This window comes from Thermobia domestica, chromosome 5 (assembly GCF_964235325.1).
Source record: "Thermobia domestica chromosome 5, izTheDome1.hap1.1, whole genome shotgun sequence".
Lineage (NCBI taxonomy): Eukaryota > Metazoa > Arthropoda > Insecta > Zygentoma > Lepismatidae > Thermobia > Thermobia domestica.
The window spans coordinates 67,994,432-68,010,603 of record NC_137458.1 but is presented as its reverse complement, the minus strand read 5'-3'; the positions used below and the strand labels follow the sequence as shown (position 1 = coordinate 68,010,603).

Genomic DNA, 16,172 nt, shown 5'->3' with positions numbered 1-16,172 from the left:
AAAGGTCGTAAATCTTCAATCACCTGGTCACCAATCAAACTGTTGAGTCTACTCATCTCTCGATTTTACGGACTTGGGAAGCAATAGATAAAAGCTGGAACAGACCATTCAGTATGAAAGTCTTGATTTCAAACAAAAAATATTGTATTTACTGTATTATAGTGTACATTTAAACTTTACCAAGTTTTTTACAATGTCAGATTGGATACAGTAGGGGCAATCCAAATTAAATCGACCAATTTCCAGGTCAAAGGTTATTGACAAAATTTATTTATTTATTTATTATTCTTTTTACCTAAGATTGTTCCACATTCAGGGAGCTGTAAACGGGTATTCATTTATTTTTTAACCGCGCAGATTTGTTTGTAGCGGCTATTTTGTATAGGCTCGTGTGCATATTTTGCACTTTTCAGAGGATTCCATTAAACGCTGTAACTTTTTAGGTTTTTGGAACATAGGTACATTTTTTAAACATCTCACTGATTTGTTGAAAAATGTAGCTTTTGACTTTCCTCTGCACTTTAGCAAACAGGAAAAACTCCAAGCTTTCTGTACACAAGAAATCTTAATTTTATGTCCAAAAACGAAAGAGTTATTAATAATCAAAGCTTAAGTGTTCGTGAATACCCCGGTTTCCCATATATATAAAGCAATTTATAGTAAGATAAATAAAAGTTTCAGATTATAAAATAGAATAGTTCTAATTTGCAGTACTCGTGTGTAATACAAACAAACAGTTATTACAAAAAAACATACAGCAAAAGCTTTACATTTTCAATATTAAATCAGGACCAATATTCAAAAAAGCATAAAAGACACAAATACCGTGAGTAGCAATTTAAATATTTTGTAAAATTGAACCAGAAATATTAATATATTTAATAAACTTAGGTGATTATCGAGTTGCCTGATGATTCTTAAGCCTCCGCTTCTTCAGGAAAATTTTCTTGGAAAATCTCTTTTTCAATCGCATCACTACATTCACTCAATCTGTCACATATGTCTGAAATAGCTTCCATTTTCTGAAGGAAAGGATCGATGCTCAAATTTTCTGACAAGTACAAACGTCGTAGGTTGATACTCATCATCTCTAACTGAATTTCTGCCAGTTGCTTCAGAAGTTCCACATGGACTGCAATGTAACATTGAGGACGAAATTCTTTCAGAACTGCAGCTAATGTCTCCAGCGAGTCAGCCCTACGCTTATGGATTGCATATTGGCTAATAAAAGGTAAAAGAAAAAGAAAAATAATCGTTATCTTGTTTATTCTGATATTATACATTATTTTCAGCATTTACAGTGATGTACGAAATTCCATTTCATAATGTTATCAAACAATACACCAGTAACAATGGAGTAATTACTACTGTGACATGTGAAAATCGAAAATTGAACCGTGACAATTGCAACGGAACAGAAAGATGTGTACATACTTCGGGAGGTGATTCGCCACACCAAAAGAAAACGAAAAAGTCCTCTATTACGTTCCAATTGTCAATATTCAAATTTCGATTCCAAGTTGGCACCCCTTCCATTCGTAGACGACGCGGAAATAGCCAACATGCAACAGGATTTTTTGTCTTCTTTTGATGTCACAAATCACCTCCCAAAGTATGTACACATCTTTCAGGTTCATCCTGTATATATTTCAATGTGTTTGTGTAGTGTTATGTGCCTACCCAATTTTTCACGGAACGCTTCGCCATTGTCTAGATTTCATAGAGCTAACGTCCAGAAGACGGGCAACGGGCATAGCTTTCCCTTTCATTTATATGTTTAAAGTAAGCTTTGCAGTTTTCAGACATATCTTTAAAATAAAAATAACTTACGCGAGTATTTTGTACGAATTTTAGAAAACACCCAAAATCTCCGTGTCCTGGGAGAAACAGTTCAACCACAAAGTGTTAACTTTATGACAAGAAAGAATTTGGTGATCTTTGATATTGTTATATTTATCTCCAATATATTTTATCCAACATAACAACAGAGTGATATATTAGAGGGTTTATATTTCAAAGTATCCTCTTTGAGATAAAAAGAACTTCGATCAAAAATTTTTAAATAATTTGAACTATACCATTTCAAACAAACATTGCATAGGAAAAGTCATCACGACGTAGTGACGTCGGAAGCATGTGAAGAAGGGGATGTCAGTGCAGCGTAGGTAGGTCGGAAGGTTATATCTTTTCAGCTTCTGTTCAGATCAATAGTAAGTTCAAGGTTTTGGGATTATTCTGCGTTGTAAAATAAATAATTAAATAAAGAAAAAGAAAAGAAAAATAAGTCGTGATTTAAAATAATAAAGTATTTTGCAAAAAAAAAAATGCCTCATCTCATTCTGTTGAGGTTAAAACAATAGATGAAGAGACTAAGAGAGACGAAGAAAGAGGAGAGAATAAAACGATATAATTAAAGTAGTAGAGAGAGTTAGGTCAGCCCTAAATAAGACCAAAAGAACTTGACCAAAGCAAGGAGGGTAGGGGAGAAATGGAGGTTGAAACAGAAAAGAAAAGAAAAAGAAAGAAGGAAAGAAAGAAAAACGTTCTGTATATAGAGTTTTGTGTAAACACCTCTTCCCATCCTCACTCTTTACCTACATGCCGATCGAAATTATTATGGACTTAAGCAGCGTCAGTATTATCACTATTCATCTCAGCAACTCTGAAAATAATGAATTGGACACTAATATGGTCGTTTTTGATTATTTTTATATGTCACCCCTCAACATTTCTCCCCCCTTGCCAAAAATGTAATAAAAATCTAAGTTAGTCTAGGATGCATTTATGTACTAAAAAATCATCAAATCAGTGCAGTGGTTTAGGAGAAGTTAAATGTCAAACATCGTTACATTTACTTACCCATATAGATAAATGAAATCGACGTTTGACGCGTTTCCGTGACGAAATGATTGAAATGAATCTTTGAACTAGTGGTGGGCACAAAAACAGATTTTTCGGTTTTCTTCAAAACCGGTTCGGTTTTTCACCAGATCTGGTTTCGATTTTCTTCAAAACCGATTCCGTTTTTTTTTTCAAAATTTGTTCTATTTCTCCAGAATGGTGTTTCGTTGTTCTCCGGAAACCGAATCCATTTCCACGGAAATAGTCTTATGTGTTTTCGAAAAGTTTTCACCGAAACCAGTTTCGGTGAAAACCGAACCGGTTTTGGAGAAAACCGAACCGGTTTTGAAGAAAACCGAAACCGGTTTCGGTGAAAAACCGAACCGGTTTTGGAGAAAACCGAAATGTCGGTTTTTCAGTTTTTATAGAAACCGGTTTTCGGTTTTTATAAAAACTGGTTTTGCCCATCCCTACTTTGAACATAGCACTTGGGACAAGCTGGCATTTTATCATTTCACTTTGACAAAATCAACTACCAACAAGCTGAGATAATTTATCTTTCAAGTATCCATTGAAGAGGAGAATGAAATACGTAGGAATGTTACTTAACCCACTTAACATATTTGTAATAAATAGTTGCAGGTACAACGGCCTAGATTTTTTCACTTACTACCTGACATGACTCTAGTTTTCTCGTCCAAAATACAGAGCATTCTATTAGTCTTCTATTGCAAAGCTAGGACAAATTTACGTATTTTTAAAATTTAAAATAATAATTAATTACCTGTCAATTTCCTCCTCATAGAAAGCCAGGTATTTATAGAGTTCAGCAAGATCGAGTACAATATTAACATATTCAAGAGGATGGTTCTTCAAAGAGTAGAATTTCTTGGTTTTTTGCAACCAGCTATGCGTGAAGTTAAACAAAGCTCTTGCCTGTTCCGTTGTTTCAACAGGTTCGCATGCTACTCGCTTCTCTACTTCGTCTATCTCCAGGGGGAATCTTAGACTTTCTTCAGCATCACCATCTGCGCTTGGACTAAATCCTAAATAGTCTTCAACTTTCTTATTTGTTTCAGAGGTGGGCAAATCATAGTCCCCAATGGATAAGGGGCAATGTGGATGTTCGGTATTTGAGATCTTCAATTCTTCCACAGTTCTTGGTGATATTTGGATATTTTTAAGTGCATCTACATCACTACTTGATTCAGCTACTATATTTTCGATAGTCACAGCCTCTTTAGAAAATTCAGTGGCACTTGGCCAAACGTCTTTGGAATCTGGTTTGCCGCAAGTACGTGAAGCAATGTCTATTGAGCTCTCGCTATCGCTATAAATTAATTCGATACATCTGTTCTTAGAAAAAGCAAATAGTGATAAACCGTATTTTACCCAAGTATTTGCAATATCAGCTCCACGTTGACGAAGAACATCACATCTAGAGAGAGAGAGAGAGAGAGAGAGAGAAAAAATGAAATTTTGAAGTTTCAAATATCAAAACAAGTATGAGTGTATATGCAGAGCCGTAGCTAGGAGGGGGCGAGCGGGACGGTCACCCCGGGCGCTGATAGCAAAATAGCGCCGAACGAGCAAGAAGAAAGAAAAATTATTTTAAATGAGTAGGCCTAAACGACGCGTCGCCCCGAAAACGTATTGGCGCCTATTATACCTAAATCAATATTTTTGTCGGTTTGCAAAGAAATAGATTTATTAAAAATTTTCTTGCTCGCTCCTCTCCCAACGCAAATGTTTCAATAAGAATCACAACGAGTTTTTACTACTTACCTTAAAAAGTTGTTATATAATTATGATTTGTTAATGACGATGTGATATACAAGGCGTCGAGTAATGACTTATAGTCTACGCAAGAGTGTTTTCAAAATCAGAAACGATCAAATCTGAAATACGTGTTCCGCTTTTTTGATGGTAATAAGTTTCCGTAGATAATCACACTTTTTCACCCAATCGGATTAATCATGACGGTGAGATTGAAGGCTTTGAGAAATTCGCAAAGAAGGCTCCTTCTGATTTTTTTTGCTACATTTTACAAAATATTTTTACCGTAAAAAATCGAAATTAAAATGCTATTTGTGTGGTCACATACAGAATAAAATTACAGTTATTACTGGAAATTAATGATGTCATTAGTTCCGGACATTTTAAAAGCATGTAGTTTCTAATGTATTGAAATTTTATTTCCTACCAATAGTATAAAATGTAAATTGTTGTACGTAAATTTCCATAACTTCTCCAAGCGAATCTGATACCAACAAAAGATAGTTCTGTCAATTTTAATTAAAAGTCCAAAATAAGCCTCTTTGTAAACAGCTTTTATTTGTAAAAGAATACATAATGATCGCTTTTGGCTGTTGCAATGGTCTATCCAAGCAGCTAGATAAAAATTCAGCGTAGCATAACAACAAAGCTGCTTCTCTTATATGTAAAAAAAAAAAAAAAAAAAAAAAAAAAAAAAACTTGCTAAGGTTGAGTGTAAGGGGCGCCGAATTCTACTTCGTCCCGGTTGCCAAAATCTCTAGCTACGGCTCTGTGTATATGTCATCGAATAAAATAAAAAATGATGAGAGGTTTCACCAAGAAATAAGGGATTTTAGTGCAAACGAAGCATATTATTATACATTAAAAGAAGCAGAAACTCCACAAGTTACTATAACTCGACAAGTTTCAAACCAAGATGCGCAGATCGCTGCGGAGCACTTCGTATTCCACCATCCTCCCCACTACTCTTCCATCCACTGATCTGGCCTTGAAAGTACCAGTGATACTAACTCAGCAAACTTATGCTACAACAAATATCACCTGCTAAAATAAATGACAAATATTACCGTGTAGCGTTATACCTACAGTATCGACTCGTAATTCTCATATCAGTGGTCCATTTCATTTAATCCCGCTTTCGAAAATGCGTTGCGGTGGTAGCTCTTCGTATTCTACGGTAGTATATTCTGCGTATGTTCGTTATTAAGCTTTAAAACGAAGAGAAACCAAAAGGCGAATGGCTTAATTTTCTGGATTCCACATTAAAGACTGAACTGACAGCCGAGCCTACTAGAACATTACGATACTGAACCAGGGGCGAATACAGAACGGGGGGCGCACCTTTCTGAAAGGGAAATATTTCTGTCTTACTTCAATATGTTGACGAGTTGACAAAAGTATTTTTGTCAATATAAGACAACAAATAAGCTGCTTTCAGTCTATTGTTAGTACAAACTATGTCTCAAGTGTTATAATGTTTAATATTTTGCGCCCCCCCCCCATCCTTCTGAGTAAGAATGAATAATGATTCAACTTCCAAGGCCGAAGATACAACTTGTGTATAAAAAAAAAAAAAAAAAAAAAAACTATAACAACTTATAACTAGTAGAGAAAACTTCGTTCAACGATTTCTTTTATTTCAGCTAGTTCCTCTTCCAGAAGTGCGGATCAAAATATTTGGTATAGTTGCAATTAAAATATTTGATTTAATTATCACCCTAGTTATATGTTCGAGGTCCCAAAGGTCATGTAGGCTCCCTATTGTATTTATGAATATACATTATTTGGCATAATTTGAATGCAATTTGCTTTAAAATCCTCATGTATATACCTTCTGCATCTGAATGCCCCCAACTTTACAGAGAAATCGGCGCCCTTGGGTAGGGCCTAAATGCTAACTCGAGTCGGGCCTCACATTATTAATTCACGGGCCCGGCCTGAGATGAAACCTACATTCACGCATCACATTCAGTACTGGCGTGTTGGCAAAGTAAGAGTGAAATAGGTGCAACAGAAACTGTTGGAAAAGGGCCACGTCTTATTATGGTCCATGCAGGAGGGGAATTTGGGTTTGTTGATAATGCTCTATTATTGTCCGAATCTAAGCAGAAAAAGTGGAGATTATCATGATGAGATGAACAGTAGAAATTTTTCAAAATGGATCGATGAAAAACTACTTCCTAATCTTCCCGAAAACAGCGTTGTTGTCGTTGATAATGCCAGTTATCACAATGTTCAAATCAATAAAAGACTATCTATGTCTTCACTTAAAAGCGACATGATACAGTGGCTATCAGCGACAGACAAACCTATAAACGAAACCGAAATTGAAGCGGAGAATAGAGTAAATACATTGTGGAGAATGAACAAAAGACAATTTTTCTTAAGAATTCAAAATGTACCTTATGTGAAACAATACGCGATTGACAAGAAATTTATAAACGCGAGGCACACTATAATAAGACTTCCACCTTACCACGCAGACTTAAATCCTATTGAACTTGTGTGAGGGAGGGGGGAAGGGGGAATAAAGAGCAAAGCAAGGCAATGCATTTCCGATTCACTGGATGAAAAGAAAGAATTACTGGGAAAGTTATTTAATGAATATTCACCACAGAAATGGGTAAAATGTTCTGAACACGTGAAAAAAATTGAAGATTCTTACTTTGAAAGAGACGGACTTATGGATGAGCGTGTAGATGAACTGATAACTAGATTTGGTGAAACCGATTCAGACTCAGATTCATCGGCCGATACAGATTCAGATGAGTGGGAGAGTGAAACTGAAGGAGAAATGGAAAATATTTAGAAGGTGATTTCTGTCATCATTTATTTATTTATTTTTCATAAAGATTCATTGCGAACTTTTCCACCTTTTAATTCATATATTACGTTGGTAAGGAATACCCCTAATCCTACTTAATTCATTTAATATTCAAAGAGAAAATATTAAAATGCATTAAAAATTTAGTGCAATCAATATACAGCATTTACACTCAAATGTCGTAGAAAATCCTCAGACCATTCCGCTCCCTCCAGATTGCAACACTGCAAAACATCATCGTCGCGGAGAAGGGAGTGGGGAAATGTAGGATTAGATGCGCAACAACTAGGCTGCAGCGTTCTGTTTACAAACTTTTTCACTTATATGATTACTAGCTGTAGCCCCTAAGCCTTCGACTCATCTTCAAATTGCCGTATAAAATATTTCTGATTTGTCCTATAGATATATAATATCTACTAGAGACTGCAACAGATGCTACTGAAATTAGAAATCCAAGTAATCATGTTGTGACATGGCAGATTCTCACTAGCAAAGGAATCGATTTACTGAAAGTGATCAATCTTCTCACTATTAAAGGCGGATTTTCATGCCCGCGTTAGAACGGAAGCATCACATGTAGCGTATTCATCGTAAATTATTTTCGTTTTCATACATCCGTGCGTGTATTGCGCCAAATTACTACTCCCTAGCTAATGCGCATGCGTAAAATAGAAAGTTTGCGACTTCCGCCATGTTAGTCAGTGAATACAATAGTGTACGCGCGCTACTTCCGTCAGAATTGAACAAATTTCTACTCTGACGCGAGTGTAGCGCGCCATCTCCGATGCGTGATTTCATTGGCTGTTTAGCACAATCGCTCGCAACTCACGGGGGTAAAGGACACATGAAAATCCGCCTTTAGTTGCACGATACAGTCATGTGAAAAAATGATTCTTGAATCCAAATATAATAATAGTATTTTTGTAATTTATTCAGTACTATTTTCGAACTCCTTAGAGAAACCTGACGTTAGATCTAGAACTAGCTTACAAGAATGTGCAAGCGGATAATCATTTTAAAAAAAAAGTCAGTCTGGTAAATTTATTCATCTACTCTACGTTTTTAGAAACCTGAACTTGAATGGCAACTCTGGAAGCAAAGAGTCAACATTGATGGAACACTGGAATGGACTGGTCATTTTCTGTTGAATAACGCATATACTTTTAACTTGCCCTTTTCCGGGAAGTTTTTAAATGTGGCATTAATATTCAGGAAATTTGCGTGTTTTCCTTTGTTACTTACTGTTCCATATAGGAATCACTTTCTTCTTGCTCTTTAAGCGACGCTTCATGATCTTCTAACACATAAGTAGCTGCAGATAGGTGGTGTCTTGCTTCTCTGTAAGGAATTTTATAAATGATTCGTTATGATTAATAATTACTTTTTAAAAAAAGACTTCTAACCAATATAGACAATCTTCGCCATTTCCAATTGAACTGTTCCATTTAAAAAGTTAAATTTAGTTATCATTCAGTAAAACAACATAACAAGGGTTTGAGGAGTTACTGTCTAGATATTTGAAACGCGTATGTACGAAATACAAAACAGTAATTTATTTTTAATGCTAAAAAATCAAAAGAAAAACTTCAAATAATTGAAGGTTCCTCTACAATAACAAAGTAAGTCGAGTTACCTCGATTGCTGGTGAAATATAGATATAGAAGACATGTGGACTTACTTTCCATTTCCTTCACCTCTAGTGCATATTCGAAGCGTCTGTTGTGATTAAAACACGATTTATCTGCATCGAGTCGCCGTTTCCCGATCGGATAACAGAGGGCACCGCTGTTTGCGGCTAGTGAAGCAAGCACTGTAGATGCGAGGAGGCGACGTGACTTGTCTGTAACTGTTTTCAAGGGTCTGTTCAAGTGAAAGCACTGTACGGAGACATGCTTGGCCATTTTGTTTCGAAATGGACAAAATCGAAGCAGTCGAATCAGAATGAAAGTGTAAAGGGTGAAAGAGAAAGATAAATCGTGAACTTTGGCAAAGAAATATAGTAAAATCAGGGCGAAATGCAGTGTTTTGTTTCTTTTCTCGATATTAATATGGAAATTCAATCAGTGCTGTCAAAAATCTGGATATTGGAACATTCAGATGTTGAAAAATTTGAATTCCGGATATCCAGGTTCAGATTTAATTCTGGATTTCAGGCGTTGGATTTGAAAATCAAAAGTCATGCTTTGTAATCCGGATATCTAATCCGAATACGGTTTTCAGATTTACTAATAAATCGGGCAAGGAAGAAGGGTGAAAACCCCTTACACGTATCTGTGTCAGTTTCTGAAACGTGTAGTGGTGTAGGAGAAAAAAGCTTATTCCGTGCAGGCACTACGACTACTCAAGAAACTAGGTTCAGGTTCAAGGTATTTTCCTTCCTTCTCTTCGCCAAACCGGGAATCAAGAATTCAAAGAAGGATATGGAAGCTCTGCTACGATTTGTTACTCTTGCCAAGCAGAGTTTTACAAGAACGTGCTGATATATATATCTGTGCTCCCGGTTTCTGAACCTGAAATGGACGTATCAGATTTGGAAACAAGGCTCAGAGGACAGTGCAGTTTCTGGATTTTGTTGTAAATAACGCTCAAATTATTTATAATACATAAGTATTGTCACACATGTCGTTATGTATTCATGCAGTCCTTATTCTTTTCACAATTTCTTTAGGTTATGGAATAACAAGGCGAATGCTCACTTTTCCACTTTTGTTATGTATTTTTCCACATTTTCGATATTCGCATGTTATGCTTCAAAGCACAGAATAAGTGCTACACCGCTTTTCTCCATAGGCATATATATCACAAATTTACTCCTGATAATTACCACGTTGCGCTCTAAGTTTAAAACTTTCTAACTCAAAACCTCCATTTTTCACTTACCTTGTTATTACAGAGGGCTCTTTAACTACACAATTTATATTAAGTACACTTTTATTAAACTACACGATTCTATGGAACAAGATGAACTTTAGGGGAAATATCCGTATGATGAAAATAAAACAGACTACATACATTGGTAGTAAAAGACGGACCAAGTGAACTCTTTACATTGTTAATTACACAATACTGCTACTATTCTCTTTCCAGCCTTAGAAAAAAGTAGATGTAAATAAACCCACCTGACTACCAGTCGGTCGATGACCAGTGATTGCTTGTTGTTCTCACTGCACTAGTATCCAACCGCAATATAATCCCTAGTAAACTAATAATGTCGAATAAAGATATCTGAATTTATTCTGCATTTTGTGATAAGAAACGCAAAATACATAATATTTAACAACAGATGTAGCCGACTCCGCTCATTTGAAATTGTAGAATACAGAGTTTCATGGCGACAATGAGTGACAATAATCCATCTTCGTCTCGTGTTATAAAACACAAAAGAGGACAACAGGAACAGAGTCAATCTCGTTTATATAACGATTTAAGAAAATACATATTTACAGCATAGCAGTAGTTAGTGTCAGTGCGTTAATTATTTACCAACCAACCGTATCCTTACACTTCGGAAAGTATGCGGCGACAGTAAGCTAGCAGACGATCTTGCTGTTCACGTCTCTCGCTGCTGAAGCACGTGTGAGCCGCTGAGCAATACACTTCGCTTCGTTTATGTCTACTTTGTTTTAAGGCTGGAAAGACTTTACACATAATACTCGAGCTATTCTTTTTGATTATATTCTTTTAGATAGTTCCTAAAGTAAACATGTTCATTATACCGTGACTTGAGTAAGATATGGAGTTAAATGTTCAACGATAGAAGAAGCAATTATAGATGAGAACCCACTGTTTTAAAAAGTGATCGTTACGGGTTCCCGCTAAACATTTGTAAGATAGATTAAAGAAAATAGTTATAACTGGAGAACGGAATATTGGAGCAAGTTCTGGTCAACGGAAATATTACGTTCTTGCACCTGAAGATCACATTAATGTAAAACTGAATGGGAATCAGGGGCGCGGACCAAAGGTAATACACTGGAAAGTAGGATTTTTCTGAACTTCAAACCATTATTGGCTTATTTCACTTTGTCGTCGTTTGAAATGCTGTTTGTTTGAAATGTGTGTGAACACATGTGTTCTAGCAACAAATTGAGTGAAACTAGTAAATAATGCGGATGCTGCACAAACGCAGAGCAGAAACGAGAAACATGAATTAAACTTTAAAAAGTTTCATTTCAAAAGTCGAGCATAAGTAGAAAAGGAGTAAGAAAATGCTATTAATAACTGTCTTATACATTACCCTAGTCACAGACTCTGTCTGCAACATAGCAAATGCAAGCATTATCATTGAGCACGTGCGTACAAACTATGTGTAGCAACGTCAGCACGACCTCCTGTCCTTAATACAATTCTTATAGTTAACGTACCGTATCACTTGTCATTTACGTTATAAGGTGTTTCGTTCACTACACGGGTGACGGTATATTGGCAATTTGGTTAATCCTGAAGTACTGGAGTGATGTATGTATTTTCGTGTGTAGTCTGTGGTAGAGTGACTACTTCATTAGTGAAATGGAGTTTGAACTTGAAGAACTGGGCGTTTGTGTATGGACTGGCTAATGTAGCCGCTAAGTTGTATCAGAGCAGCTATCCAGAGTACTCCAGAGTTTACGAGAAACGAACCACCTTTGACAAGAGTTTCACGATCACGGGAGCAGAGACGAACTACCAGAACTCCCGACTTTCAAGAAGCGATCCTTAGCCCTATAGTGTCCAGAATAAACTTCAATAATCACTCTGAGTTTAGAGCACGAAATGGGATAGTGCACAGTACTGTTTGGAAATAACTACATGATGCAAATACACCCCTATCATTCATCACAGAGATTCCAAGGCCTTAGTCCAGCTGGCTTCGAATCCTATGTTATACTTAGTGAATGGCTAGTGCAGCATTGTTCAGCAGAAACTCAGTTTCATGGTTATGTATTGTTCTAAGATTATGCCTATTTTACAAGAGACAATGTAGTTAACAGCAGGTATAGTCATATACAAACCCTCATGCGAGGGCCTATGTAAACCCTCATGCTACAGTTGTAAAGAGAAATCAACAGAAGTTTCCAGTACACATGTGGAGAAGTATAATCAGTGATCATGTAATACAACTGCATCTTCCTAACAGCTTAACTGCAACAGTCTAAGGAATGTTTAAATGACATTTACACTTTTTTTTTAAGAGGAAGTCCCTCTTGATGTGAGTCAAAGTATGTACGCCACTTCGCGAGTATCTTGATAAATTTTCCCGAATAGATGGATCGGAGGAGATGGTTCTGCTCTCTGGTCTGAATTGATTTCTTCTTTTGAGATTACGTAGATCATTTTGTCTTACTACCTGACTCATAACCACAACGACCAGATATCTTCCAGCGGATACGAGAGAGCTTATTACGACGATGCTATGCCTATATCGAAGATAGGGACCACCATTTTGAGCATCTGTTGTAAATGTAGGTACATGTGTCAACATTTACCTTTTGCCTAGATAGATGTGTATTTTATTAGGTTAGTGAGTTCTTTCTTGCCTTTGATGCATACATTGTGGTATTAGCGGTAGCTATCCTCCTATTTCGCTCGGTTGTCTCTCACATCGCAATAATTTTTGTTTCAACGGCCACTTTTAAGCTTCTACGAGATTCAACTCTTGATGCCCTACAATGTGATTCTTTCGTATTCCTCCACACTTTTCTAGCTTATAACGCTTTAATGACGCATTTGAGGAAAGTGCCTCCTCATCTTAAAGTGTTCCTTCTGTCATTATCCATCATAGGCGTAACTACACCTGCACCCAAAATAAACTAGTTTGATTCGCTTTTCTTGAATTGCCATGCATTCAAAAATTATGTTAACTTCAGCGAATTAATTCATTGAAGTAATATTTTATCTGTTTGTTTAATTCAATCAAATGAGCACTGGATGATATAGGGAGAAGGTGAGTGGGCTTTAATTACCTTTGCGTACACTCACATGGAAAGATCATCTGATATAATTACCTCTGTGCAACCTTATTCTGGCTCCTCCTATCACTTAAAATTCGTACCCAAGGTCAGTGGTTCCCAATCGTTTTTGACTGACGGCACACTTTACTGAAGGCCGACAACATCCCGACACACACGATTGATTTTTTTATTAATTATGATATAAATTCTAGACTGCGCAGGAGGAACAGTATAAGTCAAAAACACCGGTTTTCAGGAAGTGATTTTTATTTTATTTTACCAAGCATAAGTATGGTTTCATTTCAGTTTAATGTCCCGTTCTGCAGCGAGGCTATATGAGACTTATGAATCAGTATGAATCACTTATATTAACAGTACCAAGACGCGATTATTCAACTCACGTTTAAAATTGACTTATTCCAAGTTAACCGGAGGTGAAACATGACAATTTTGACATATCTCATTTTGGCCAATCTCTGGTACTTCTTTCTACCTGAAGCAGCTACAATGATTACAATGTATGCTTTCTCGCCGTACTTTTGTATGATATGTGGAATATCCTACTTTTTACTACTTTTGTGCCCTCCCTGCTTCCATTCCGTTTTTATAACAACGAAATATTTTTGACCGGAACTTGATCTGACAATTCTTTCTCCAGTTACAGATATTTTTGTATCATTCTCACAAATTTTAGGCTGGCTATAGTTCGGAACCAACGCATTTTGGTTAGTGATTCCGTATCTTTTTATTTATATATTTATTTATTTATTACCTTTTTTTTTTTGTCCTTTACAGCCCCTACAAGTCTTATTCAAAGTCACTGAAACACCAAATATAACAAGAGCTTCTAAAACTAGTATCATTTTCAGTTTTAAGAAAGAGTAATGATCATTATTATTAAACGTTCTTTGTCACCCAATTTTTTTTTCATATATGGATGATAGAGTATTTCAAATATTTTTATTCATTCACGTCGTGTAGTCCAAGAGGTTTACCTGCTTTGATATCACACAATTGACATTTAGTTCTCCTTTCAACTGATAAAGGTTCGAATACGATCAGTTTAATTTTAGTCAAATTGACAATTTACGTACTCTACATGTAAACTATGATAGTTAAAAAACTAGAAGTTTCCTATCGAATTAGTCAGTTTTTACATTGTTCCTATTCATCGAAGTTAAGGTTTAGCTAATTTCAGATATTAGTACACCTAATATTTTGGACATTAACCGCCTTATGCAGAGTCGTTTTGACGTATGATTAGCGTCATACTAAAGGCCTGACTACTGCAGGAAACATGTTAGTCGAACTCTTTAGTATGGCACTAAATACGCGTCAGATCGACTCTGCATAACGCCCTAAATGTTTCAGATTCTTAATCAAATTTGTTTGACTTTACGAATTGCTCACATAGGCTTGGTTAACCGTAGGGATAAGACACACAATACATTATCGCTCGTTGACTTTCATATAGTCTTCGGGACCATCTGATTGTGAGGCACAAGAAATAATGTTTTCTTTCTTTCCTAAAGACAATTGTTTGATTAAATAGCAACACTTAGATCAAAGAAAGTGGTCAGCTTTTTAAGTAACATACAACAACGTGTCTTGCAAACTGAAATTCCATTGAGAAGAGCCCTCGAGATCTCTGTTGAATTGGGCATTTAACATTACTGGTGAACTCTACATTGCTTAGTATAAAACTTGTAAGTAATTCCTTTGAGATTTTGTCTCCTCATCTGCCATTTCATAACGATTTTCCTCTTTTTCTATCAGATACATATTATATATATATATATATATATATATATATATATATATATATATATATATATATATATATATATATATATATATATACATATATATATATATATATAGGGTGGTAAGAAACTATTTGAATAAACTTCTGGAGCTGATTGCTGACACCGAAACCATCAAAAAAGTCCTGTGGAACTTTCGTCAGTAAGGGATAGTTTCGGCGATATAAGGTGCCGAAAGCGTGGGAAAATGAACTTCAGAGGGCTGTAATTAAAAACCAGCTATACGTAGAGAGTGCAGTTTAGCACATGACATTCGAAGTCATACTTGGTTCATTGAAAAATGTTTGTTTCAAATATGCTGCGCAAGATGTGTGTGAGGGTTTCCACAAAGAAACGTAGGGATCCCCTATAATCTGACAAGTAATCTCTACGTTCCTTTGGAGAATCCCTCACACACATCTTGCGGAGGTTTGAAGCAGAGATGTGCGTCTACGCGTAAAAAACGATAGTTTACGTTTACGTGTCAACTTGTAGTCTCCTTTATGGCTTACTACATTTAGAGGAAATATATATATATATATATATATATATATATATATATATATATATATATATATATATATATATATATATATATATATATATATATATATATATATAATCTAGGCTGAGACAATTAGATTCAGTAATCCTACAAATTTCTTATATTTAACGTAAACATGCTATAATTTATTATGCACAACAATTATTCATTTCAAAGAGAATTGATTTATTTACCTGCACATCCAAGAACTTGTGGCAATGTCATTCCAGCAAGAAGTATAATACGTCTTTAGAATTGTGTCCAGTCATCCCCTGAATTACTATCCGACTTAAATGTTATCATTAGTAATTTATATATAATAATAAAAGGGTAAATTTTATTTGAAATTAAGTAATGCATTTATTTCTCTTATCAACAGGCAATTAAAATCAAACATCAACAATGACAAAGAAGAAAGAAAGAAAAAAAATGAATCCATTTCTATCAGTGGAGTT

At 35.6% G+C, this 16,172-nt stretch overlaps 1 protein-coding gene across 1 annotated transcript in view; it reads right to left on the bottom strand.

Annotated features, from left to right (window-relative positions):
• Positions 1-688: 688 nt before the first annotated feature.
• The window catches only part of LOC145685954 (KIF-binding protein-like), a 51,161-nt gene continuing 35,677 nt past the window's right edge, over positions 689-16,172 (bottom strand). Inside the window, exons 3-5 of the mRNA XM_081758738.1 lie at positions 8,684-8,779; positions 3,626-4,279; positions 689-1,221 (exon numbers count right to left, since the gene is read on the bottom strand). Of these exons, the coding sequence (XP_081614864.1) occupies positions 918-1,221; positions 3,626-4,279; positions 8,684-8,779 (1,054 nt within the window). The 3' untranslated portion in view covers positions 689-917. The remainder of the gene's footprint in view (positions 1,222-3,625; positions 4,280-8,683; positions 8,780-16,172) is intronic.